Raw genomic sequence first — 25,182 nt, forward strand, 5'->3', positions numbered from 1 at the left:
ACCTGGTAGAATCTTCCATTTGATGAACTCAAAGTCAACTGATGAGGGACCTTAGTTACTCTGAATTCCCTGTGTCAGACAGCGATTCCCACTCAGGGGAGGGTATGAATGTGTGTCTTCGGAGGCAGGGTCAGTGTGAACAAACAAATACCGTGTTCTGCCTTCGAAAGGGGGGATGGGCCTGCATTAACAGCAGCCCAGAGGGATTCCCCACCCGGGAGGTGGGCCACGCGGCCACGGGGAGCAGGAAGGGAGAGCGTGTGAGCTTGCGGGGACGGTGTAGACGGCAGCAAGTCTGCCTGTTCTTTTTAAGGTAAAGCATCTGTACAAGGAAACGTGCAGATCTTACGTGTCCAGATCTAAGGCTTCTGCGAAACGCACCCGTAGAACCCACACACCATCAAGACAGAGAGCATTCCCACCGTCCAGAGAGTCCCGGGCGCCCGAGCTCTGGCGCCCGTGCGTGGTTAGCCTTGCCCGCCCTGGAGCTGCCGGCAGGCGGGGTCGCGTGTCATCTACTCGGCGGTGTCTGGCTTCTTTCACTCAGCACAACGCGGTGAACCTTCTCTGTGTCGTGTGCTCCTTTTGGTTTTTTTTTGGAGGGGTGATCATGACATGGGTGAGCCATGGTTTGCTTGTCCGTTCTCCTGATGATGGACGGCTGGGTTGCTTGCAGTTTTTGACTCTTATAAATAAGGTGTGTGTTCTCCCACTGGTCCAAGAGTTGATGTTTTTGTGGCTCTTGGCTGGTGCTCTGGAGGGGATTGGGGAGCAGTGTGCCTGGGGCCCGAGGCATTGCAGGAGAGCGCCGAGGAGTGTGCCTTCCGTGCCGCCACCAGCCACGCGCGAGGCTCGCACCCTCCGGACCACTGGCGCCGTCAGGCGAACTTCAGCCGTTCTGGTGTGTCGTCGGGGCCCCCCTGCGTTCCCTGACGAGGCATCGAGTCTTAACTTGAGAGGTGGATTCTCGGTCTCCAGGGTACCCCGAGTGTCACCGTCTCAACAGCTAACGACAGGCCACACCCCTGTGTCTCCGTGGCCGTCTGTCTCCTTAGAAAGTGGCTGCCGGACCTGCAGACGAGGACCCTGGGCTGGAGACATCCCCGGGCGGGGCTGGTTCCCAGGGTCCCGGCCATGAAGCTCTCTGACATGCTGACCCGTGTTTTCAAAAATCACAGATGGAAAAATGTCCCTTCCTGCATATCCTTAGCATAGAAAATGCATTATGAAGACCAAATACCGGTTGTAGTAGCAAATGTAAATGCGTTTGATTGTCTATAAACAAGGACCGTCAGAATGGGTGGGAAAAAGTGCCTTTATAGGCCATCTACAAAAAACACACCTAAGCCGATGTGGCTGCCGAGATCAAAAGTGAAAGGACCCCTGAGAGACGGCCACCAAACGTGAGGGAAGGAAGTAAGAGTTGCGGCCTCACCCTGTCCAGGCGGACTCGCCGCCGAGCCCGGGCCAGCCAGCGGGGAGAGCTGGACAGGGGGTGGCCGTGACCTGCGGCCGGGGGTCTCTGGCCCCCCTCCCTCACTTAGATGGACGGACTACGGGTGTGATGGGGCGAGGCCAGGAGCTGGTGGATAGAGCCTGGGGAGCTTCTGCTGGCAGAGAGGGTGGGCCGGCAGGCCCTCCAGTTTCTTTTCCCTCAAGGACCACTCTTCCCAGGAGGAAGGGGCAGGGCTGGGGAGATTGGCCCCCCAGTTCTGGGTCAGGGCAAGTGGGCTGGGGGAAGGAGGATGTCCCAGGGGTGTCCAGCCCCTCCCTGCCAAGCCCGTGCCGCGTAGCTCCAACCACGTGGACAGGCAGCTCAGGGAGCAGGTGTTAGAGCTGCCAGGCACGGGCTGTTCGAGGTGCAGGAAGGAATGGGGAGCACAGGCCCCCACAACAATAGGATAACTGACTTTGCACACATGTTTCGAGACTTCATGCAAGGATCTAAAATACTGCTTTTATAAACTCGGAACAGACGCAGGCATGATGGAGCCTGAGGTTCCCTTCATAACCTGGTTCTTAAATGTCAGGTTCTAGTGTGACAGAGGCGCCTTATCTTTTCCTCGCAGATGTTGGGAGGCGAGGGGTTGAGGAGTGAAGTGTGGCCTGATTTCAGACGTGAGTTCTCAGCCAGCCGGTTCCAGTTAGAGAGAGGATTCACGGATCAAAGGCGCGGTCCCTTCTTAAAAGGAAATACACATTTCTGCTTTCCCACTTGCCCTCAGGAGGGGTTTCTGGGGTGACCACTCCCAGGCAGGGTGGGGACACCTCCGGAGGAGGAAAACCCACAGACCCACCTGACGGGGTGCAGGCCAGGGGCAGAGGAGCCTGGGCTCGGAAGGCAGAGGGAGAGGGTCCCATAGGGAGTGGTAGCTGAGCGACTGGGGCCCCTGCTGTCTCTCCCTGCAGCCTCCCTTCCCCAGCCGGCCCTCTGGCCTCCCTGCTGTGGGCACCAGGCGGCTGAATTCCTCGGCCCCTGAATTCACGGAGCAGTGAGTGATGGGGCCTGGGGCCTGATGGCAGCCCTCCCAGGTGGGAGTTACAGGGTTGCAAACCCATTTTGCAGCGGATCAAACTGAGGTGAAGGGGCTGGGGACTGGCTCAAGGTTACCTAGCTGTGGGCGGTGGGGAAGGAGCCAGGCTCTCTGATGGCTCAGGGCCCTGAGGCTCCACGCTGCAGGTCAGGCTGGGGGCTCGAGGGCGTGATGGGCACATGTTGGGTTGTGGTGTGGGCCCCGTGGATGACGGCCTGGGCCTGTGGGACGGCAGGGGCTGAGACAGGGAGTCAGACACCCCGCTAATTCTGTCTGGGGGTGCTGTTCACTGGAGTCCTGCCTCTGCCCCCTGCCTGGCTCTCCAGGCTGCGTCAGGGGAGGGCTGTCCCGTCCCTACCCCACTTGCCGGGTTCCCTGCAGGCCAGGACCGCACGCAGTTCCCACCGCCCGCTTCTGCTGGCCCTGGCGCCTGCCCGCCTTTCCCCCCGGGGCCTGAGTGTGACCAAGCCCTCGTCCTCCCCTCGCTCTCCGGCAGCCCAGCAACAGGGCGGCGACGAGCCCTGGGATCAGGGGCTGTGCATTTCCTCTCTCCCCATCCACTCTGCCCTTTCTGAGGCCAGCGCCACGCCCACGAGGGGACAGCCATGGCCCCCGGCCACCTCCCAGGGCAGCTTCCCGTGGGGCCTGCTGGTCCTCCAGGACTCGCAGGGGCTCTTGGTGTCAGAATGCTGGCCTCTGTGGGGTTTTGGCTTGTTGGCTCCGGCCAGCTCCCAGCCCCCTGAGCCCTAATGTGCTTCTGATTCTGCAGAATCAGGGCGTCAGGCCCCTCCCACGTCCTGCCGCTCCGTCGACGGTCCTCCCCCACCCTCCCCAGACCCAGAGGCTGACCGCCTGCTTGCGTCTCCATGTTCCCTCCTGTTAGGGTGGGAAGTACCAACATGGGGGAGATTGTAACTCCTCAGAAAGATGACAGCAGAGTGAAAACTTTTATTTCGAAAAGTCGTGGACATGGATGCAGGGAGCAAAAACACAGGAAGGAGTAAAAATAAAACTAACCTATAAAGAGGGTCTTCAATAGAATGTAGAACCAATCACTCCCTTGAGGAAAAAGAGCTTTGGGTTGTTTTTTTTAAAAAAAAACAAAACAAAACAAAACAAAAAACACATCACTTTGTGCCACTGGCCGGCCCAGGGGCCCAGGCCTCCGAGCAGATGGGGAGGGGGGTCTACAAGATAGCACCTTTGTTCTTAGGGTTTTCGGGGATGCGGGGTTGAGGAGCCACCATTTTCTGCTGTTTGCTGGAGATGCTGGTCTGAGTTTGTCCGCTCGCCCTGAGCTCTGCGGCCCAAGGAGGTGGAACCGAGGTCTGAGCCCTGAGCAGGGAGGACCTTGTGAGGAGGAGCCTCCTCATCAGGGGTGATGCTTGAGAAACCCCCTCCACCCTGGCTTTCCAAAAACGAAGGGTCCACCATCTCATGCAACTTCACTAGCCGACTTCGAACACGTACATGAAATGCTCACTAAAGAATCAGGTAGGAATCATGAGAAAGATCAGGCTAGGAGGGAGGTGTGGGGAGGGGGATCAGAGCTCAGGCAACCCCCCAGGAAAGGCAGGGAGGTTTTGGGGATTCAGAGCCTGCAGGAGTTCGGGGGATGTTAGCACAGAGGGGAGGGGATGGGTTGGCTGGCTGAGTTGTGGGACCAGAGGGGTGGGTAAAACACACGCGGCTTTTCATTTTCTTTACAAAAACGTAGCTCGTCAGGTCGGTCAGGAACATTCACATCGCATTTTACTCCCCATTTTAGCGGTGGGAGAGGGGCCGCCCAGCGCTAGCCCAGCGCCACCTTTCTGGACACGGTCTGGTAGAAGACGCCGCGCAGCAGGGCCTGGTAGCTGGGCACACGGAACAGGTGGCGCTCGCCAAAGGCCACGTCATACTCGGCCGTCTTGCCCGTGACCAGGACGTGGATGTGGGGCTCGTTCACCTGGCGGCCCACCACCACCACGAAGATCTCGATGTCCGCCCGCTGGGCCTCCTGCACCGCCTTCTCGATGGCCGCCGCCGTGGCCCCCTGCGAGTTGCCGTCGGAGAAGAGCACCAGCTTCTTCTTGGCTTCGCGGGGCGAGGCCTCACGGTAGAAGCGCGTCACGTAGCTGAGGGCATCGTTGACGTCGGTGGCGTCGTTGAAGAAGTCCATGCCGTCCACGGTGCTGGCCAGCACGGTGTAGTTCTGCAGGAACTGCAGGGACCCGCGCCCCGGCCGCTGCTGCCCGGGACCGCTGTACTGCACCACCGCCACGCGCACCTCGTGGGACGGGCTCGTCCTGCCCGCCGTCAGGAAGCGCTCGGCCAGCCGCTTGGCGAAGCGCTTGGTGGTGTCGAAGTTGTGGCTGCCCACGCTGGCCGAGCCGTCCAGCAGGATGGTGATGTCGGCTGGGGAGGGGAACGTGACTGCGGGACGGGGGTGGGGGTTAGGGCGCGGCAGGCCGCCCGGCCTCCCGTCACCTCCGACCTCCTCCAGCCCGCGGCAGCCCCCACCGGCGCCCTCTCCGCACGCCCCAGGTACTCACTTGGGCAGGTGTAATCTGGACATTTCTTGTCTGTAAACGAGGAAAACACAGCATGAAGCCAGTGACCTCACGGACCACTCTTCCATCTGTAACCCCCCAGCAAGATGGCACCAGAGCCCCTGCATGGCAGGCGCCGCGTGGCCATGTGCACAGGTGACACACCCCGTGCCACACTGTCTGCGGGCCACGCTAACCAGGTGCTGGCCATGCGGGCAAATCGGACCCCAGCAGCTCTCTCTGCCTGCACTGTGGGCCCCGCTTTATGGCCGGAAGGAGCCCAGAAGGACATGTTCTGAGCTGGGGACCGGGGAGTGGTCTTGGCTCCAAGGCCACCCGCGACAGGAGCGTGTGGATGGACCACAGCGAGCATGAGCGCTCCCAGGACAAAGTAGGCAAAGCACAGGGCAGCCCACACTCCGGGGAGCGCCTGCACAGACGCCGGGCCACGCGGGAGCCGGGCCACGTGGGAGCCAGGCCACGCGGGAGCTGGGCCATGGGCCCCTCCAGCAAGAGTGTGGGGCCGCTTGTGGGGAGGCGCTCGTGTTGTTGGCCGGGGCTGTGGGGCTCCTGCGGCAGGAGGTCACGGGGAGCGAGAGGAGAGCGCGTCTCGGCTGCCCCGACGTGGCCGCCCAGCGCAGCTGCGTGGCGGGCCCCCACCCCGAGCCCACCTATACAGATCTGGGTGGTGACGTTCTTCAGGAAGTTGTCTTCCAGCAGCTCCGCATAGTTCTCCTTGACCAGCGAGATGCCCGGCCGGCCCTGAGGTGCCAGGCCTTGGCAGGAGATGACGTTGAGCTGGTCGGAGCCGGCGACGTAGCCGAACATGTCCTTGATGCCCACGGAGACCACCTGTAAGGGAGGGACGGTGTCGGCACGGCCCCGGTGGGGGAGGTACGGCAGCGCGTGGGGCGTGCGGGCGGCCCCACCTGGATGTCCGGGCCGCAGAGCACGCTGAGCGGGGTGGTGTCCCTCTGGGTGTCCGAGCGGCCGTCCGTTATGACGAGCGCAACCCTGTCGTTCCCGGTGGGCGGCAGCAGCCGGTCCCGGGTGTACTGCAGAGCCTCCCCCGTGAACGTGCCGCCCGCCATCCACCGCAGCTTCTTGACGGCTCTGTGGGGCGGGGCACTCGCGGTCAGTGCCGGCGCGGGGCTCCGGGGCAGGGCTGAGGCCGGGGACCCTCGGGGACCACGGGGGTGCGGGCGGCCGGGCACACGGCACTCACTCCTTGAGCTCCTGGAGGGTCTTGATGCCAGGGTCCCTCAGGTCCACGTGCTCCTGCATCTGGTTGTGGCTGTACTGCACCACACCGGCGTGGGACTGCCCGGGCGCGAACTGCATGCGTCGCACGCCCCGGTCAGGAGGTGACGCGGGGCTCCCGGCAGCCCCCCCTCCGCCCGCCATCTGCCCCCGTGCTCTCACGCTCTGGCGGGTGGAGGAACGCCGCCCCCGGGGCCCGGCCCCTTTCCAGCCCGGGGCCCGCACAGAGCCCTGCTCCCCGGCACGCAGCGGGCGGGCTGCCTCACCTTGACCAGCTCGTCCCTGCTCAGCCGGTCCAGGACCCTGATGACGAAGTCCTTGGCGATCTCGAAGTTCTGCAGGCCGATGCTCTCCGAGCTGTCCAGCACAAAGAGGATGTCGATGGGTCCACACTTGCACTCTGCGGGCAAGGACAGCGTCAGCCCTGGGGGCCTCCCTGGGCCCCACTCGGCAGAGCCACACCCTCCTGACCCAGGACCCTGGGGCTTCTGGCCCCATCCGTGCAGGGTCCTGGGGGAGGACGGGGCGGGCCAGTGGGGCATAACCCCAGCACCCACAGGGAACACCCGAGAACCGTGCTAAGGACTCACCACAGCAAGCTGCGGAAAGAGCAGAAAGAAGGTGTTACATTCCAGTGTCGTACTAGAGATCATAAACCCGCCCGCCTGCACTGCCCTCCACCGGGTGCACTGCTTTGCCCAGCGCCCCGGCCACCCGGCCAGCCAGTGGGGGTGACAGTGGCCTGGCCCCGCATCCCCCCGGGGGGTTCCTCGTGAGTGGGGCACACTCCTGCCCCCTGCTTGCCCCCCACCCCACAGTTTAAAACATCCCTCTGTGAGCGCCAAAGGTAGGTGCTGGGGCCGGCGGGACCTAATTCTTTCCAACTAAGACCCTTCTTCAAAGAGGAGAGATACTCACAGCACATTTTCATGATGATGTCCAAGATCTCACATTCCTGCAGGGGGAAGAGACACACGCACCGGGGGCTGAACGGGCCCTCCGGGTCGCCTTGCCCCGGGACCACAGCGGGATTCCCTTTCCAGGGTGTTGGCACCCGGTGCAGGGGCCCCTGACGTGGTCACTGATATGTGGACACCCCGCGTCCCTCCATGACGATCACGTGCCCCCCGTTGCTGTCATGGCGCCCCACCCCATGGGATCCGTGGCCAGAGTGGTCAGCCCCCAAGGACGTTCAAAGACACCCACTTACATCTGGTCCCGGTGGTCCTGGGGGTCCTGGGGTTCCCTGTCAGAGGAAGGAGCGGAGGAAGGTGGTAAGAGCGCATCGCTTCCTGAGCTGCGGGTCTGATGGGAGCCCTGAGCGAGCCTAGCCCTGGCCCTCCTGGCCCTCGGGCTGACCCCACCTCCCAGTAGGAGCCCCCAGCCCCTGCACACGAAGGGCTGCTGCAGAGCTCCTGATGGCCTCCTGCTCTGTGACAGCTGGGGCAGCGGGGGGGCTGGGCATGGCCCGTGTGCGGCTCACCGGCACTCAGCACGGGTGCAGAGCTCATTCCAGTCTGATTGTGCCGTCGGGATGGACGCCCCCCAGGCACCCACCCTGGGCTCTGCTGTGCTCTCCTCACATCTCACCTGGTGACCAGCGGCTCCCCCTTCTCTGAAGCCCCCACAACCCTCGAAATGGCCCGTTCCCTCCCTCCCGTCAAAGGGCCAGCCTTCTTGAAGCCTTGCCCAGAGCCCCGCACCCCAGGCTCCTGCCCCGACCCCCTGCAGCCTCAGAGTTCCAGGGTGACCTACCCTGGCTGGCCACGCCACTCACCTGGGGGCCTTCGGGGCCCCGGTACCCCTTCGCTCCTTTGACGCCTGGGGGTGAGATGTCGTTGTTCTGGAAGGGAACGGCACGGTGTCACCGCACACAACCGCCATGGGCAGACCATCCGTGGCCGTCCGTCCACGGCCCCGTGTGTGGTGCCCCACGCCCGCCCGGTGGGCTCTGCACTCACGTCCTCTCCAGGGTCTCCAGCTTCTCCCTCATCCCCCTTGGGGCCTGGGTAGCCTTTAGTGCCCTGCAGGGGACAGGGGAGCGCGTGGTCAGCGGGGCGGCTAGAACTGGGGAGCGGGTATGTGTGTGTGGCTGGGACCCTGGCCCAGGGCTGGAGTGGGTTCCACCCTGCGGTGGGCGGTGGCCGGAGACACATGTCCACTCAGGCGAGGCCGGTGGGCAGGGCGGCTGTCACCCAGCACCGGGTCCAGCGGTCCCTCCTCCACCAGATTTCTATTTTAAATCGGCTCTATTACCGTAAGTCACAGCATCACGTTTCCTTTGTAAGAAGCAGAAGTTTTAAAAGGAAAAGATAAAGGAGACACGGTGTCCCACCTGGGGAGACACAGGCCAAGCACCGGCCAGAGGACACCCCAAGGTTTGGGGGTGACAGTGCACCCCTGGGCCAGGCAGGAGCACCCACAGACTGAGACACGTGTGGGCGGGGCCTCGGCGCGAGCCTGGGCCGAGGATGCACGTGTGAATGTGTGCACGTGTGTTGCACGCGTGTGCATGTGAACGCACCGGCACCCGATGGCGGGCATGTACTCACGTTTATCCCGGGGGGGCCCCTGCTGCCTGGGTAGCCCTGCAGGGAAAGACAGGACAGTCAGGCCAGGCTCTGGTGTGGCCGGGGCGGGGGCCCCACATGGATAATCCTGGCCATCACTGCCTGGACCAGCCTGTGGTCCTGGGCCCACCCCGCTGGTGCAAAGCGGGTGATGGGGCAGGACTCTGGGGGACTCACGGGGAAGCCAGGGAAGCCCTCGGTGCCGTTTCCGGGTGGGCCGTCTTCCCCCTACGGAGAGGAGAGAGACCACGTCTGCCACTGGGAATCGCCCGGGCTCAGGGTGGTGCCCGAGGGGCTTCACCAGCCCACGAGGCATCCCCTGTGCAGGACTGCCCTGCATGTCCCCAGACTTTGGAGCAGGAGGGGCAGTGCCCACGGTGACCACAGGGACCACAGTGGTTGAGAGAGGACCGTCGCCTGTGGAGAGCACACCTCTCCAGACACGGCAACTGGGACCCTCAGACCCCACGTGGAAACTCTTCCTGGCAGAGGCCCGGAGCCCGAGCCCACGGCTTCTCCGGCCCCAGCAGCCGGGCGTCAGCCCCACCCAGGCCCTGAGCCCTTGGGACCGCCACTCACCCTTTCACCCATCAGCCCGGGGTCTCCAGGGGGTCCTGCGGGCCCTGGAGCTCCTCTGGAACCCTAAGGAGGGGAAAGGCAAGTGAGCAACGCAGGCTCAGAGTCACCACACGTGTCTGAGGAAAACGAAGGGTGAGTTAAATAAAACAACGTGTTTCTGCTCATAAGCACAACAATGATTAAGAGAAGGGTTTTTAAATCCATCATCCTGGGGCTGCCCACGGGGCTAACAGACCTCCTGCCCAGTAACCCACCCAGGGAGCGCCCCCAGGACACGACCAAGAAGGGGACCCACGTGCTTGTGGACAGTTACCTCAGGGGCTGGGGGCTCCGGACAAGCCAGAGGCCCAACCCCAGAGCTCCGAGAAGCACAGGGACACAGCCCAGGTGGGGCCGCCGAAGCACACGTCAGTCAAGGTGTGCAAAATCATTAAGGGTTTTAGAAAACGTTCATAATGATAAAATTTAAAAAAGAAAACCACACCTTTGTGAAGCCAAATTTATAAGGCATAATATGCAAATAAAAATAAATTGGAAAGAAATAAGCTAAAATGTTCCTATTATTTATCTTTGGGTGGTCGTATTTTAGATTTCAATTGTTTTTTTCCTGCATTTTCCAAATTTCCTGAAAGACACAGATACCACGAATCACACTAAAACATCTGTGTGCATCCCTAGACCGGGGTGTGGGGGGCGTTCCCGAGTCCTTCGGGCCCTCCCGGGGCTGGGGTGTGCGGGCGGGGCGGGCGGGGCACTCACCTCAGGCCCCGGGGGCCCCTCGTCACCTCGGTAACCTTTAGGTCCAGCGGGGCCAGCCTCGCCCTGTAGAGACGGACACGCAGGTTGTACCCCCTCTCGGCCCCACAGCAGCCCCCGCCCCAGACCCACACGGGCTGGTCTGCTCGGTCCACACTTCTCCCTGGAGGTCAGCTGCCTGCCTTTCTGGGTCCAGAGCTTCGGTGCCCCGAGCACTTAGGGACATCCCCGGCCAGGCCCGAAGAAGGGGTGAGCGTACACCCCGCGTGGAGCCGCCTGGCCGCTCTGGACCCCGCCAGCCGCCGCCCTACTGGACTCAGAGGCCTGTCCGCCTGCCCCGTCATCCCCCCACAGAGGCACACAACTCCCGGTTATCCGGCCTGTCCCATCAACCAGCAGTCAGCCGGAGGCTGCCACCGTCTTGTTCTGCGGCGACCACAGGAGGGTCCAGCTCCGGCCAGGGCTCCGGCGCCGCGCCTCAGGCCCTGACATCACACACAACCTGGGACTTCGCTCGCCAGCCGCGGGGACCAGCAGCCCCTGACTCAGGGCTGACAATCGGGGCCAGGAGGGACGATGGGAAACAGAGGCCAGGCCGGGGGAGGCGCGTCCCAGGCCCCACGAGACAGGAACGCAGCGGCCGCCACGCGCGGGACAGTTTCTGCGGCTGCCCCAGCAGCGGGCTCGTGGGGCGGGTGCCTCCTGGGACGCAGCCCGAGGGCCCCGCGGCTCCTGGTGGCCGATACTGGCATCCGCCCCGGGAGGTGGTGCCCACCGCAGGGACCAAACGAGGCAAGAGGCGAGGCCAGGACGGTGACGCTTCCTCCAGGTTCTGGATTGCTCCACTGCCGCTTCTCGGGATTTGGGAGAACACGTTTCCCAGAAACTTCCGCCCAGACACCCCGGTGCAGAAGCCAACTGCCCTGACAGTCTGCAGCTGACCCTCCTCCCCGCCCCCCATGCAGGGTTCCGGCGAACGAGCGACCCAGGAGCCACAGGTCAGGTGCAGACCCTCCCCAGCTGGACCACGGGCTGGAGGGACACAGGGCCTCCTCCCCAGCACGGCCAGGGGTCCCTCACCGCACCCCCCAGTCTTTGGTAGTGTTCAGTTTTTACACCGACAGCGGCCCTGGAAACTGGAAACTCAAGAGTAAACCCCAGTGACGGCTCTCCCTTGTAGTGCTTTAGGCTGTCAGTGTCTGAACAACTTCCTGAATTGTGCTGCGGGGCAAGGACCAGGTCATCAGGCAGCGAGATGGTCGCCAGCTTGTCCTGACGGCCGGAACACCGCCGGGGAGCAGGCACGCGGCGAAGGCGGGGGAGCCTGGGGATGTGGCGGCGGCAGGAGCAGCCTCTCCGGGACACCTACCGTGAAGCCCACGACAGGTGCCATCATGCGAACGGGGGCAGGAGGAGAAGGACAGAAGACCCAGGGATTCCAGAAAGACCCAGATAAGAGATGCTAAAACCTGACACTCATGTCCTCTGTCACCAGGAAAGGTCGCTCCTGCCATAGGCGTTGTTGTGAACACGGGCTCTCTAGTCACAGAAAAGGCCAAGCCAGGTCAAGTCCACCTCACTTCTAGCCCTGGTAGATCCTCCAAATGAATCAAAGAGGAAGCAAAAAATACAACGGAAGAGGGGAATGTACTTGAAATCTTGAAAATGAGCAGGACATCCTAAATAAGTCACCAGGACAGTCACAGGCAGATGGCAAACTTGGAAAAACATCTGCACTGTGGATAAGGGCCTCCTGCACATCAACACGGAAACGCAGACTCGACGGAAAATGAACTGAAGGAACAGCCAGAAAGAGGGACATGGCCTGGAAACCTGAAAGACCACGCTCAGCCTTTCCCATAAATACTTGTGCGAACTACGAGAGCACACGACTTTCTCCTGAAGAGCAAAAACACACAGATGGAGTTTGATGATCTCGCATGTTGGCAAAGGTGTGAATACAGTGGCTGTTTCAGGCTCTTGGGGGAATGTAAGGTGGGGCTAGATAAAATAGAGTTATCTGGCAAATAACACACGCTCACACACTTGCTCACACATACCCTCTCACACACGCACACACTCACATACCATCTGGCCAAGAAATTATGCTGTTAAGAATTTATGTTTTGGAAGCAGGAAATAATGTCCAATGGAAAAAAGACAGTCTCTTCAACAAATGGTGTTGGGAAAATTGGACAGCCACATGCAGAAGAATGAAACTGGACCATTTCCTTACACCACACACAAAAATAGACTCAAAATGGTTGAAAGACCTAAATGTGAGACAGGAGTCCATCAAAATCCTAAAGGAGAACACAGGCAACAACCTCTTCGACCTCAGCCGCAGCAACTTCTTCCTGGAAACATCGCCAAAGGCAAGGGAAGCAAGGGCAAAAATGAACTATTGGGACCTCATCAAGATAAAAAGCTTTTGCACAGCAAAGGAAACAGTCAACAAAACCAAAAGACAACCAACAGAACGGGAGAAGGTATTTGCAAATGACATATCAGATAAAGGACTAGTATCCAAAATCTATAAAGAACTTCTTAAAGTCAACACCCAAAGAACAAATAATCCAATCAAGAAATGGGCAGAAGACATGAACAGACGAAGACATCCAAATGGCCAACAGACACATGAAAAAGTGTTCAATATCGCTCGGCATCAGGGAAATCCAAATCAAAACCTCAATGAGATCCCACCTCACACCAGTCAGAATGGCTAAAATTAACAAGTCAGGAAACGACAAATGCTGGTGAGGATGTGGAGAAAGGGGAACCCTCCTACACTGTTGGTGGGAATGCAAGCTGGTGCAGCCACTCTGGAAAACAGTATGGAGGTTCCCCAAAAAGTTGAAAATAGAGCTACCCTACGACCCAGCAATTGCACTACTGGGTATTTACCCCAAAGATACAAATGTAGTGATCTGAAAGGGCATGTGCACCCCAGTGTTTATAGCAGCAATGGCCACAGTAGCCAAACTATGGAAAGAGCCTAGATGTCCATCAACAGATGAATGGATAAAGAAGATGTGGTATATATACAATGGAATATTATGCAGCCATCAAAAAATGAAATCTTGCCATTTGCAACGTCGATGGAACTAGAGGGTATTATGCTAAGCAAAGTAAGTCATTCAGAGAAAGATAAGTATCATATGATCTCACTGATATGAAGAATTTGAGAAACAAGACAGAGGATCATAGGGGAAGGGAGGGAAAAATGAAACAAGATGAAACCAGAGGGGAAGACAAACCATAAGTGACTCTTAATCTCAGGAAACAAACTGAGGATTGCTGGAGTGGAGGGGGGTGGGAGGGATTGGGTGGCTGGGTGATAGACATTGGGGAGGGTATGTGCTATGGTGACCGCTGTGAATTGTGTAAGACTGATGAATCACGGACCTGTACCCCTGAAACAAACAATACATTATATGTTAATAAAAAAATTTTAAAAAAAGAATTTACGTTTTGGATGTAGCTTTGGATGTATTTCAAGATGAATGGATGGATGGAAGGATGCATGGATGGATGATGGAGAGATGGATGGAAGGATGGACAGATGGGAGGGTGGATGGGTGAATGGATGGAAGAATGGATGGATGGATGGATGGATGGATGGAAGGATGGATGGATAGAAGGAAGGAAGGATGGATGGAAGGATGGACAGATGTATGGAAAGAAGGATGGAAGAATGGAAAGAGGGATGGATGGATGGATGGATGGATGGATGGATGGAAGGATGGACAGATGTATGGAAAGAAGGATGGATGGATGGAAGGATGGACAGATGTATGGACAAATGGAGAGATAAACGAGCTGACAGACAGCGGGCAGTGATATTTATCACAGTATTTTTCTGTAAGCAAAATCCCGGATGCTGTCTGCACACGTGTGGACATGGGACTAGACAGGGGCATTCAGCAAGCTTACAAGTGGGGTCCATGGGTGCTGACCTGGACAGTCCCCAGGTGAAGAGCATTGCAGTACAATGCTGTTTGTGTAAACAACATGCATACCCCCACACCCTCTCACACACCATGCTTTTTCTGGAAGGACTCTAGAAAAAACTAAATTTTAGAAGAAAGTAAAATTGGTCGTTGTGGGTGGAGATGCAGGGATGGAGGATTCTGCTTTTCCATGTAAGCCTTGCTCCTGCTAGAGTCACTGATTGAACCACTTCTCCAAAACAGGTGAGGCGGCCTATTTACAGGGGTCTTTTGTCTACAAGCCACAGAACTTCTATACCTATTTTATTTGAGAGAGATTATCTGCCTTTACTGCCAGGAAAGGGGAGAACCAGACACTCCAAAGTCTCGGGCTCTGGGCCCACGGCTGCAGGGCTCACGGTGCCCCTTCCGCTCACAATGGCCACAGGCCTGGGAACGGCTGGCTCCCAGCGAGCCCAGCTTGCAGTTATGTGGGAGGAAAGTCTCCCACCAAGCTGCTCTCGTAGTGGGTCCGCGCCCGCTGCCCCCCACATGGGAACAGACCCAGGAGTGTTTTTAATATTCTGTCAGGAGACTTGGCAGCCCTATTGTGGCTGCTTCTTTCTTGTTTTTTAAAATTCCTTTTTTGTTAAAATCCCAATTCCAAATTTCTCTCCATAAGAAAAGCCACCAAAAGATTTGAAGCCACAAGCCAAGCCCCACCAGAGCCTGAGGCCTGGCCCCTCCAAGGGTGGCCCCCACATGCGGCTGCTGTCCCGTTGGGAGCTCTCCGCCCACCGCGGGGGGGCCTCCTCCTGCCCACGGGGAGGCCCCATCCTGGCTCAAGGCCATTCCTTCCATCTGCCCAGACCCCTCCCTGCAGGCCGGGCAGCCACCTCATCTCTAGCAGGAGGAATTTGGGGATGCCCAGCGAGTAACCCCCATCACAGAGCAGCAGATGGGCTGACAGGGTCTGGGCCAACCAAGGGGTTGCCCAAGGGGTGTAGGGAGGACGTGTCCCACATGGCCCCTTCCTGTGCTCTCTTGGGGGGTGGTCACCCCAGGCCCATGGCCTGGGCGGCAGGAGAGCTCGAGCTCCTCCCTGTGGGGTTTCAGGGCTCAGGCCCCCGGAACAACATGGCCTCCAGGCAACGAGGCAGGAAGACAGACCCCTCCCAGCAGGAAGCCCCCCACTCAGAAGTGAGCCCCCCCTTAAGTTCGGGAGTGGCTGTCAGCCCTCCTGCTGGCGTGAGGATGCGGCCTGCCCCATCCCCAGGCTTCCTACCGGGTCTCCGGGGACACCAACGGGGCCTTCTCGTCCCTGGTCACCTTGGGGTCCAGCTTCGCCCTGGGGAGGAATGAGCCGGTGAGTGTGGAGGCCAGGAGAGGTCAAGCTGCCTGGGCTGCACCGGGCAAGGCCGGGGTCCCCCAGTTCTCCGGGCCAGGAAGTGCCACTATCCACTGCGGGCCTGGCCTCATCCTTCCTCCCAGGTATTTAGCATGCTGGGGCCGTGTGCACGGCCATCTGGAGACTTGCGGTCTCAGGAGGCCACAATGAGGAGGCCAGCGCTCCTCCTGAGGCCGGAGGCAGCCCCTTACGTTTGCTCTTACTCCAGCCAGCTCCCTGACTGGCCCCGGGGCCCAGAGCTGCTGGGGTGCTCCCTGGGGTGGGGCCTGTTGCCCCCTCCTCTAACCAGGCGAGGGGGTCTGGCCTGCCCTCGGGGTCCTGCAAGACCTTCCCAGTGAACCATGGGGCCAGAGAAAGCTCCGGAAGGAGGTGGGGGTGCGGGCGGCAGCTGGGCGAGGTGGCTGGGCCGTGGGGACCAGTCCCAAGTCTCCTTCTCTTCAGGTGGTAGGAAAGAATCATTCCAGAGCGCAAGCTCTTCCGCAGCGTTTACAGAGCTGCTGGGGGAAGCGGCAGGTGTCTGGGAAGATCAGGTGTGCGCTGGGGAGTTAAGTACATCATGCCGCGTGTGAGGCCGTGCAGGGACCCCAGGGACAGGCGAGCCGCGGTGTGAACAGCGCTACTGGTGCCCCACTGTGAGTGTGTGTGTGTGTGTGCGTGTGTGTGCGTGTGTGGTCTTCCCGGACGTGCTGGCCACGGTGAGGAGGGGAGAGGAGACAACCCTGCACTTTGCCCTCCTCATCTGGACCCACGGCCCCCCTTCTCCTGGCCTCCCTCAGGCCCCTTGAGACGCCCGGGGCCAGAGGGTCGGGGCCAGGGGTCGGGGCCGGGAGTCAGGGTTGGGGGTCGGGACCGGGGGTCCGGGCCGGGGGTCGGGGCCAGGGGTCAGGGCCGGGGTTCAGGGTCGGGGCCTGGGATTGGGGCCAGGGGTCCGGGCTGGGGGCTGAGCACAGGAACAGCCACACTTCCTGAACCAGGGAGACCGCCTTTGGGAAACAGCAGGTGAGGGTGGGTCGCCTGAAATCTGGGGGCCAAAGGGACATGGTGCTGAGTGTCCTGTGAGGCGCATGGCCTGACCCCGCCTGACCTCAGGCTCTGTCCCCCTCCTGGGGCGTGGGGTCTCAGCTCGATGGACGGTGACTCACCGGGTCCCCCCGTGGGCCCCGCACACCTGGGGTCCCCCGTGGTCCTCTTTCCCCAGGGCCGCCCTGTGTGGAGAGAAGCAGAGGGAGGTGAGGCCGAAGCTCAGACACGACATCGAGGAGGGGGCTCGAGGCCTGGGTGTGGGCTGACCTCCCCCATCAGGACACCCCATCCTTTCAGAAACTGGGGTCCCGCCAAGCTCAGATAGGAGCTTCATGGCAAGGCCCAGGGCCCAGACGTCCCTGCACCCCACTCACCCTCTCGCCGGGGGCACCGTCCGGTCCCGGGTTTCCCTGGGATTAAGAGGAACACACATCAGTCAGTTTGGGATGGAAACTCTGCTTCAGGCGGGGAGTTGGGAGCAGAAGATGGAAGGTGGGTGCTCACCTCGTCACCGGCTTCTCCCTTCTCTCCTGGGGGACCAGGCAAGCCCGGCTCGCCCTGGGGGGACAAGCATGGAACCGTCCATCTCTGACCCCGCTCTGGAGCCCAGGGCTGCGCTGGCCCCTGCTCCCGGCGGCCCTCCAAGGGCCCGCGCCCCACCCGCCTGCCTCGGGGGCTCCGTGAGTGCTCACCTCGTCTCCGGGGGGGCCCGTGTTCCCTGGCCTCCCAGGTTCCCCGTCAGTTCCGGGGGCACCCTGGAAAGATCCGAAAGGTCAGCCTGCGGGGACCCTGCCCCGGGCCTCCTCACCCAGACTCCAGGCCGCTCTCCCTCACCAACCACAAGAGCATTGGACGCTGAGGACCCTCACCCACATCTCTACAGGAATCCTGCCTGAGGCCACCTCCCCGCGGCGCCTGCTGGGGTCAAGCCCTGAGCCGCGAGCGTCTCGGAAAGTCAGGTTGAGGCCCCACAGCCATCGGCCAGATCCTGAGAACCGGCCCAGAAGTCGGCGTGGTGAGGACGCCCTCGGATCGGGCAGCCTTACCTGCCCATCTCTCCTAGCACTTCCTGTCGCTGAAAACGCCAGAGTATACCAGCAACAGAACGTCGTGCTCTAAGTTAGGCTCAGAACTTGCATCCTCATTCTTTACTTTTCTGCCTGCTTGCAGCCATCAGCGTCCTGTTTATTCTGAAATCGTGACTTCTGCACGAGCAGACGGATTCCAGGCTGCGCGGACGGGTGGGCCATCTGGTCCGCTGCAGGCGGGCAGTGTGCGGGCCTCGGGGCACGTCTGAGGCTCCGTGACACCGGGTGGCAGGGGCGCCTGCCCTTGGTTGTGACGTTTTCCACCCTCTCCACCCCAGCCCCCTGCCGGCCCCCATGGAGGCCTGGGCCTTGGACAGTGGGTGGAGAATCTGACTCCAGGATGAATTTCTGAGTCATGCTGGGTTGGCTGGGTAGGCGGGGAGGCCCGACCTGTGTCACTCACTTTCTCTCCTTTCTGTCCGAAGGCACCTGCGTCACCTTTGGGCCCCGGGGGTCCTAGAGCACCCTGGTGAGAAATTGTAGGGGGTCAGTCCTTGGTCTTCAACAAGCAGCAATTGGGCTGGGCACAAATACATTGGCCACTGGAAAGGTAGGTCTGCACGTGGTACGGCCCACCGGTGACATCTTTGAGCGTCAGGAGAAGGGTGGGGTCCCCGTTTGCTCCTGAGAACTTGGTCTTAAAATGTCAGTGACAGAACACAACTTACGTCGAATCCGGGCGAGCCCTTGCAGCCTGGCAGGCCGGGGTACCCCATCTCCCCCTGGAAGGAGGAAGGCAGATCAGCAGTCAAGACCCTCACTCTCGCTCATACGCCCCCTCCCAGGAAAGCCCCAACAGGATGATGGTCTGAACTTGGCCAGGAGCCTTGGGGTCCACTGGGGCCTGGGGCTTGGCAAGAAATGTCTCCTGCCTTTCTTGCTACCTCCAGGTGCCCCGCCCTCCAGCCCAGCAAACTCACTTTCGTGCCGTCCACACCATCGATGCCACGCTTGCCCTTCTCGCCCTGCAAGGTGCAAAGACCAAGGAGGGGTTCACAAAGGTCAGATGGTACCCCCTGGGGCAGAAGACAAGTCCCCGCCCCCACACTCACCTTGTAGCCCTTGGCTCCCCTGGAGCCCTGCAGAGATAGGAAGAGAGAGTGAGGGGGGTGGCCCCCCAACATGAGGCAAGTTCCCTGGAAACTGGCCGGGGGCATCTTCCCAGGGAGGCAGAGGGGGGTAGACCCCCCACCCACTCACGGAGGCTCGGACACGCAGGACATGGGCAGTGTTGTCCTCCCAGGCAGGTGGGGGACAGCTCTGTGCCCTGAGGGACACAACCTGAAGCCTGCCTTACTCACCTTCTCCCCTCGGCTCCCTTTTTCTCCCTACAGAGCAGAGGAGAAAGGGGGTGTCACTGATGTCCCAGGGCCCAATGCCCTGGGATAAGCCCAGATGTGTTTCGGCTGGGCCCCTAGAAGGGCTGGCCGCTCTGAAAGAGGAGGAGGAGACACACCTTCATCCCCTGGTAGCCGATGGGTCCGAGGTCCCCGGGCCTTCCCTGGAACACAGCGGGGGGCATGTTAGATGCCCCTGGGGGCACAGGCAGCCCCCCCAGTCTGCCTTGCCCCCCACTCTGCTCAGGCCTGGTTAGCCAGAGACACCGGGCTGGCTGACCACTGGCCCGAGTCCCAGAGAGCAGCCCTGATGTGAAAGCTCTACCTCCCACCCCTGGGGGTCTCCTCGGGGGAGCTCCAGGGAGGGGAGGGGAGGGCAAGGTCCAGGGCCCCCAGGAGGAGAGGGGGTGGTCTGTGGGGAGACAGCCCTGGGCTGACCCTCCACCTGCCCCACCGAGAGCTGGGCCTGAGCGGACGTCTAGGCAGAATGTGCTGGAAGGATGGCTGTGTATGGGTCCTCTGCCCTCACTGCCCTTGGGTCCATATGCTCTGAGGGTCAGGCCACATGACCATGGTGCCCAGAAACCAGCCATTCTTCTAGAATCATCCACCGAACCCAGCTCCCTTCCCAGCCTCAGGCTTCTCAGCACCCCCACCCCCAAGGTCAGGCGCGCGGCACTCACGGGGTCTCCGGCTTCTCCTTTCTCTCCTGGGAGACCTGGCTTCCCACGTTCTCCCTGGAACACAGAGCAGATCAAGGTTAGGGGACAATTTCTGTTTATTTCTAATAACCTGGCGGAAAGGACCCTGACTTGCTCCCAAGAAAAGGATTAACAAGATATTCCATGGACCTTCAGAGTCCTCGGGGTGCTCAGGCTCCTTGCCTGCCCTGGGATCTGCGAGGTCAGGGGCACCCGCCCCCTCCCACAGCCCACCGGGCCCTGTGCTGCTCCACGCTGGCCGGCCTGGCCCTGGCCTTTCTCTCGGGCTTCCGCACCCATTCCTGCTGCATGTGGGGCTCCCAGGCTGGGGAGGGGGCCGGGCTCAGCTCCCGGGGGCCGTGCTCATGCGGCTTTGTGGTCATGAAATCTAACATTTTTCGGAGTAGCCAAAACCCTGCACTTTGATGAGCAATCTGCCCAGTTGTACATGTTGCCCACTAAGGTTGACTGTCTGTGTGCGCCACACCTGGCCTTGGGCCCCACATTTGCAGCCCGGCCCCAAGAAGGTGCATCCGGAACGTGCGGCCAGACCCCACCCCCCACACTAGCCTTCCCTCGGCCACGGCATCGGCCGCAGGGTCCCTGTGCCTGGACTCTCTCCCCATGGGTGGGGGCACCTGCTCAGCGAGGGGCCTCTTCCCTCTCCCCACACCTGGTGTGGGTGGGCGCTCTGTGGGGGTTCAGGACAGTTGCCTGGGGTCCCACTACGTCCCTCACACCAGGGCTTCAGGCTGCAGGGACATTTGTCCAGCACTGTACTGCACATTCTCTCCCTCCAGGGAGGGGTGCGGCCACTCACCTCGTACCCGGCGTCTCCCCGTGGCCCGGGAGGTCCTCTGGCAGGCTGCAAGACAAAGGGAAAGGTCAGCCTGAGCTAGCATCCGGGGTGACCCCAGAGGTGGTCAGGGTCCCCCACTCACCTGGCATTCGAAGGAGCAGCACTGCGGGAAGAAGGACAGAGGACACTTTAGAAAATGGGGCTCCGTGGAGGGCCCTGGACACCCACCTGGCTGGTGATGCCCTGGACAGCTGGGGCGGGCGGGCGAGAAGGGAGGGGGAGGGCAGGGGAGAGAGGGGGAGGGGCTCCTACCACTTGTTCCACATTGTTTTTCTGAAAAGTGAAACGGAAAAGAGGAATTAATTTATATTCAGAGCCGCAGGATTTCCCAGCGCCCCGGACGAGGAGCAGACGAGGAGCAAGGGGGCAGCGGCTACTCACGATCATGTCGATGATGGTGTCAATGGTCTGGGTGATGATCTCCTCGGCGTCGCGGCTCTGCCCCCAGTCAGCCGCTGTGAAGTTTCGTCGGTACATGTGGTCCGTGGCGATGATGCTCAGACGGGGCTCCTGGTGAGGACAAGGGATGAGGCCGATGACGGCTGGGAGCCTGGCCCCTCCCCATCGGGCGGCGCATTGCCTGCACCCCGGGGGGGACCCCCAGCCCCTGCCTGGAGCGGGTGCGGGGACGGGAACACCTACCAGGTGGTCGGGCGTGATGGCCACCGAGAAGACTTTGACGCCCAGGTGCTTGGCCTCGTTCACAGCGTCCTCCAGGCCCCCACACGGCTCCTTGTAGCCCTCCAGGGGGTGCCCGTCGGTCACCACAATCAGGTACTTGTTCTCCTTCAGGTGGGAGCCCCTGCAAGGGGGTGGGCAGCAGTGAGGCCCCCTCCAGCGCCCGCTGACCCTGACAGCTCAGGGCACCTCCGGAACAGAGCTGGGACCCCCAAGACTGGAGGTGAGGAGCCGGGGGCTAGAGGCCCTGGAGGGAGACCCGGACCCAAATGCAACCTCAGAGGGCGGCTGGCTGCCACGCTGGGCGGTCTGTCTCTGCTCGTCGATGCTGCCTGTAAATGGGGCTGTAATAAAGGGCATTGAAACAGAAAATAAAGGTTCGCAGGATCACATTTCTCTAAAACACTCTCTTGGAAGACGCCCATGTCCCCAGGGGAGAGGCCCAGGTCCTTGCCCCCGGGAGGCACCCTGACCATGGGATCGGTGACCACAGCTAGCGGGAGGGACGGCTGAAGAGGGACGGCTGGGACACCGGGAGCTGTGGCCGGGCTGAGCTACAGCCGGGAAGGAATCCTCTCCCAGGACGAACCACGGCCGCTGCTGGCTCTTCCTACGGCCGATTGGACGTGTGTGGAGCCAGCCCGGGGGCCCTGGCGTCTCCCAGGAGAGCCCTGCCCTCGGTCCCTGACCACAGCACCACTTCTGCAGCGGCTGGGACACTCCAGGCCCCGTGGGCCTCCGCCTTCAGTGGCTGAGGAGACAGGGGCAGCTCAAGGGGAGCAGAGGGACGGAGAGTGACCCTTGGCAGCCATGGGAGCGGCTGGGTGGGGGCCACCAGCGTGGTGCCCGAGCACTAGCACCGGTCCCCGGGCCGACCGCGAGGAGCAGCCTCCGGGGGACACGCTCGAGACGCAGGAAGGCACAGGCCTCCACACGGGGAGCTGCGTGCGGACGGCGGGCACTCACCCCACGAGGAGCTCCTCCAGCCCCTTCTTGATGGCGCAGTCCGTGTAGGTGCCCTTGCCGAAGTACTTGACCGCATCCACGCTGGCCTTGAGGGCGTCGCGATCGCTCGGCATGGGCCTGAGCGGGCTGATGATCTCCACCTCGTCGCTGTAGTGCAGGGCGCCCGCATTCCACACCAGGTTCCGGTCACAGCGATAGTACCTGCAGGGCACAGGGCGCGGTGAGCAGGGGCCCTTCACCGCGGGCACCCCCAGGGCCCCCCAGGGCCCCCCACGCCGCCCCCGTGTGTGTCCGTCCACGGGCACCAGGGTCACCCATGTCACAGGTGACACACTGCCCAGCCCCGTCACAGCCCGGGAGCGAGGGGCCCTGCCCTGGGGACCACACATGGCACGGAGGGGTGGGGGCGGTCAGGAGGGCCAGCCCCGGCCAGCGAGTGACCACCATAGCCCCTGATCTCCGGGGCGCTCGGGTGAGGAGCCGTGGGCACCTCCAGGGACAGACCCTGGACGGTGCTGGGGCAGGTGACAGGGCGGGGGAGGCCAGCTCTAAGTCAGTTCTACGTGGGACACCCTGAGTGGCCGTCTTCCCCTGCCCCTGTGCACGTTTGCCGGAGGCTTCCAGGGGCCTACCCTGTGGGGGCCTGGGGGAGAGGTGCCCACCAGCCTGTTCAGCAGCCGGTGTGACCGAGGCCCCTACAGGGATGGTAGCAGCAGCAGTTGCACAGGTGGGGAAACTGAGTCCTAAGAAATTGAGTAACAAGGCCAAAGGCACCGGACGGGGTGGTGGGCCTCAGGACCCCAGGCATTTTGGCTGAATTCAAGGTTTCAGGTCATATGCCCCTCCCTGGGCAGCCCCCACCCTGTCCTTGCAACCCCCTCAAGGTGGGCAGGCAGCTGGGTGCCCTGGTCCCCGAGTCAGCGGGTCAACAGGGACCAGGTCGGAGTAGGGCCAGGCCCTGCCCAGGTGAGTGGGGGAGGAGCCTGGTTCTGACCGTGACCCTCCCCCCATGGCCTTGGCCCCCCCATGGGTGTGTCCAATTGCAGCCACACCCACTGCTCTAGGAGACCCCCACCCCGCAGCTGCAGATGCTTCAGACAGATGAATGAGTGAGTGAAGCTGGCTGGCCCTTGGGGCCCTCGGACCAGGACACTAGAACACCAGGACGTTGGTCAGGACACAGGCTCTGACCGTCCACCCGGGCAGAGGTCAGTGTCCAGGAGGGGACAAGGGGACCTACTTCAGGCACCGGGTGGAGCCACAGAACCTCCCACCAACTCCTGAAACCCACTCAATTGGGGGGCAGGGAGGCACATTTGGGGTCCTGGGAGCCCCCACGGCACCACTGTCCCCCAGGCTCCCGGCTGACCAGGCGGACGGTGCTGCCCCACCGGTCCGCTCCTTCTCACACTCGGCCTTTTTCTGGCCCATCGGAGCCACTTTGGACGCAGGAGGGTGACTACATGGCCTGGCTCACCCCGGCCTTCTAGGTGGGAAGGGGGCTCGGCTCTGCCTGCGGGGCCTCCCCGAGAGGCTCATGGACGTGCCGGCTCTCCTACCTGTCTCTCAGGTTGTCGATGAAGCTCTTGGTGAAGGCCTTGACCTTGTCCACCAGGGCTCCGTAGGGCTTCAGCCTCAAGGCCACGCTCTCGGAGGTGTCCAGCACAAAGAAGAGGTCCACAGGGCAGTCTGGCCAAGCACGGGGTGGGGGGCCTGAGGCTCACGCCCTGCGCTCTCCTGGGCACAGGGAGGCCACTCCGCCAGGTGCGGGCCCGACCCCGGAGAGGGGGACAGAGTGACCGTGAGAGCCCCCCGTGGGTCCTGGGAACCCCGCCGGCTGGGGGGGGGAGAGCCACCACCTCCCGGAGGACAGGGAGCCCCGCCCTGGCCTGCAGGACCAGGCCGTTCGCTCTGCACTGTCCTTCTATGCATCTAAACTTCCAGGGGCACGACCTCCTGGACGAGGTGTGAGAGCACCGGGGCCCTGGTTCTCGACTGAGTGCCCGGGGAGCAGTCAGACCGAAGGAACCCAGGGGAGCAAGAACGGCGTTCTCGGGGCGCTGAAGGCTGAGGCCGGGATGGTGTCGCCACCCCCCCAGGCCAGCCTGACACCCCGGGGAGCGGGGAAGCATGAGGGGCCCAGGGCCCAGGCCCTGCTGGGGACCACCCGGGGAATTTCACGACCCCGCGGTCCGCCGGTCGGCGGCTCTCACGTCGGAGGGGAGGGTGGGGGCAGGCCCCGGCCGCACAGGCAGAGTCAGGGCAGGCGCGAGTCACTCACCCTGGAAGGCTGCGGCCCTGGCGTTGCCCGGGACGTCCTGAGCGGCGGCCCAGCACGCCTGCAGGAGCAGGGGGAGCAGAGCGCGGGCCACCTTCATGTTACCGCCCCAGTGTCACCATCCAGCGAGGGCTGGGGTCCGGGTGGGCCGGCGATGACCAGAGGCCGAGAGAGGAGTAGTCTCTGCTCCCGGCGCAGTCACGGCCCAGAGGGCGGGCGGGGGAGGAGCCGGGGCGGGGGCGGCGCGGAGGGCGGGGGTCTCCCGGCAGTGAGTCACCGCCCCGCCGTCCTCGGCTCCCGTCGGCTCCGGCCCAGCTCCCCGCTGCGCGCGGCTTGTGGCCCGGCCTGGGGGAAATCCGTGGGCTCCCCGCGCACCGCGTACGCAAGACGCCTATGGAGAGCGTGCTCCGCGCATCGGGTCCCCCAGCCCCGCGGGTCCTTCCCTTCTTGTGGCATTAATCCCCCGTGGGCGCGGTGGGGGTGGCTTGGACGTCTCAAACCCATTGCGTGGTCAGATTCCCCAGTTCCTGCTCTGTGAACACTCCTTCCCAGGTTAGTCAATACATATTTGGAAAAGATGTTTCAGTTTTTACTCCGGGAAAGCAAAGCCACCGAGCCTGCGGACACAAAAGCCACCGAGCCTGCGGACGCGGCGGCCCGGGCGCCAGACTCTCGTAGAGCCGGA

General features: G+C 61.9%; 1 protein-coding gene across 1 annotated transcript; it reads right to left on the reverse strand.

Moving 5' to 3' along the window:
* Nucleotides 1-3,462: 3,462 nt before the first annotated feature.
* COL6A1 (collagen type VI alpha 1 chain) lies at nucleotides 3,463-24,723 on the reverse strand. Its single transcript, XM_036081613.2, has 35 exons — nucleotides 24,501-24,723; nucleotides 23,779-23,908; nucleotides 22,220-22,420; nucleotides 21,218-21,377; nucleotides 20,957-21,085; nucleotides 20,828-20,848; nucleotides 20,658-20,678; nucleotides 20,537-20,581; nucleotides 19,699-19,752; nucleotides 19,135-19,179; nucleotides 18,980-19,006; nucleotides 18,731-18,757; nucleotides 18,599-18,643; nucleotides 18,347-18,400; nucleotides 18,082-18,144; nucleotides 17,283-17,345; nucleotides 17,095-17,148; nucleotides 16,965-17,000; nucleotides 16,710-16,772; nucleotides 15,445-15,507; nucleotides 10,234-10,296; nucleotides 9,475-9,537; nucleotides 9,073-9,123; nucleotides 8,878-8,913; nucleotides 8,287-8,349; nucleotides 8,103-8,168; nucleotides 7,536-7,571; nucleotides 7,244-7,280; nucleotides 6,916-6,924; nucleotides 6,592-6,725; nucleotides 6,291-6,400; nucleotides 5,995-6,178; nucleotides 5,737-5,917; nucleotides 5,069-5,098; nucleotides 3,463-4,949 (listed from the first exon to the last, which is right to left on the reverse strand). Exons 1-35 carry the CDS (start codon nucleotides 24,595-24,597, stop codon nucleotides 4,327-4,329), a joined length of 3,084 nt encoding a protein of 1,027 aa, XP_035937506.1. The 5' UTR covers nucleotides 24,598-24,723; the 3' UTR covers nucleotides 3,463-4,326.
* Nucleotides 24,724-25,182: the final 459 nt, after the last annotated feature.

This window comes from Halichoerus grypus, chromosome 1 (assembly GCF_964656455.1).
Source record: "Halichoerus grypus chromosome 1, mHalGry1.hap1.1, whole genome shotgun sequence".
Taxonomy (NCBI): Eukaryota; Metazoa; Chordata; class Mammalia; order Carnivora; family Phocidae; genus Halichoerus; species Halichoerus grypus.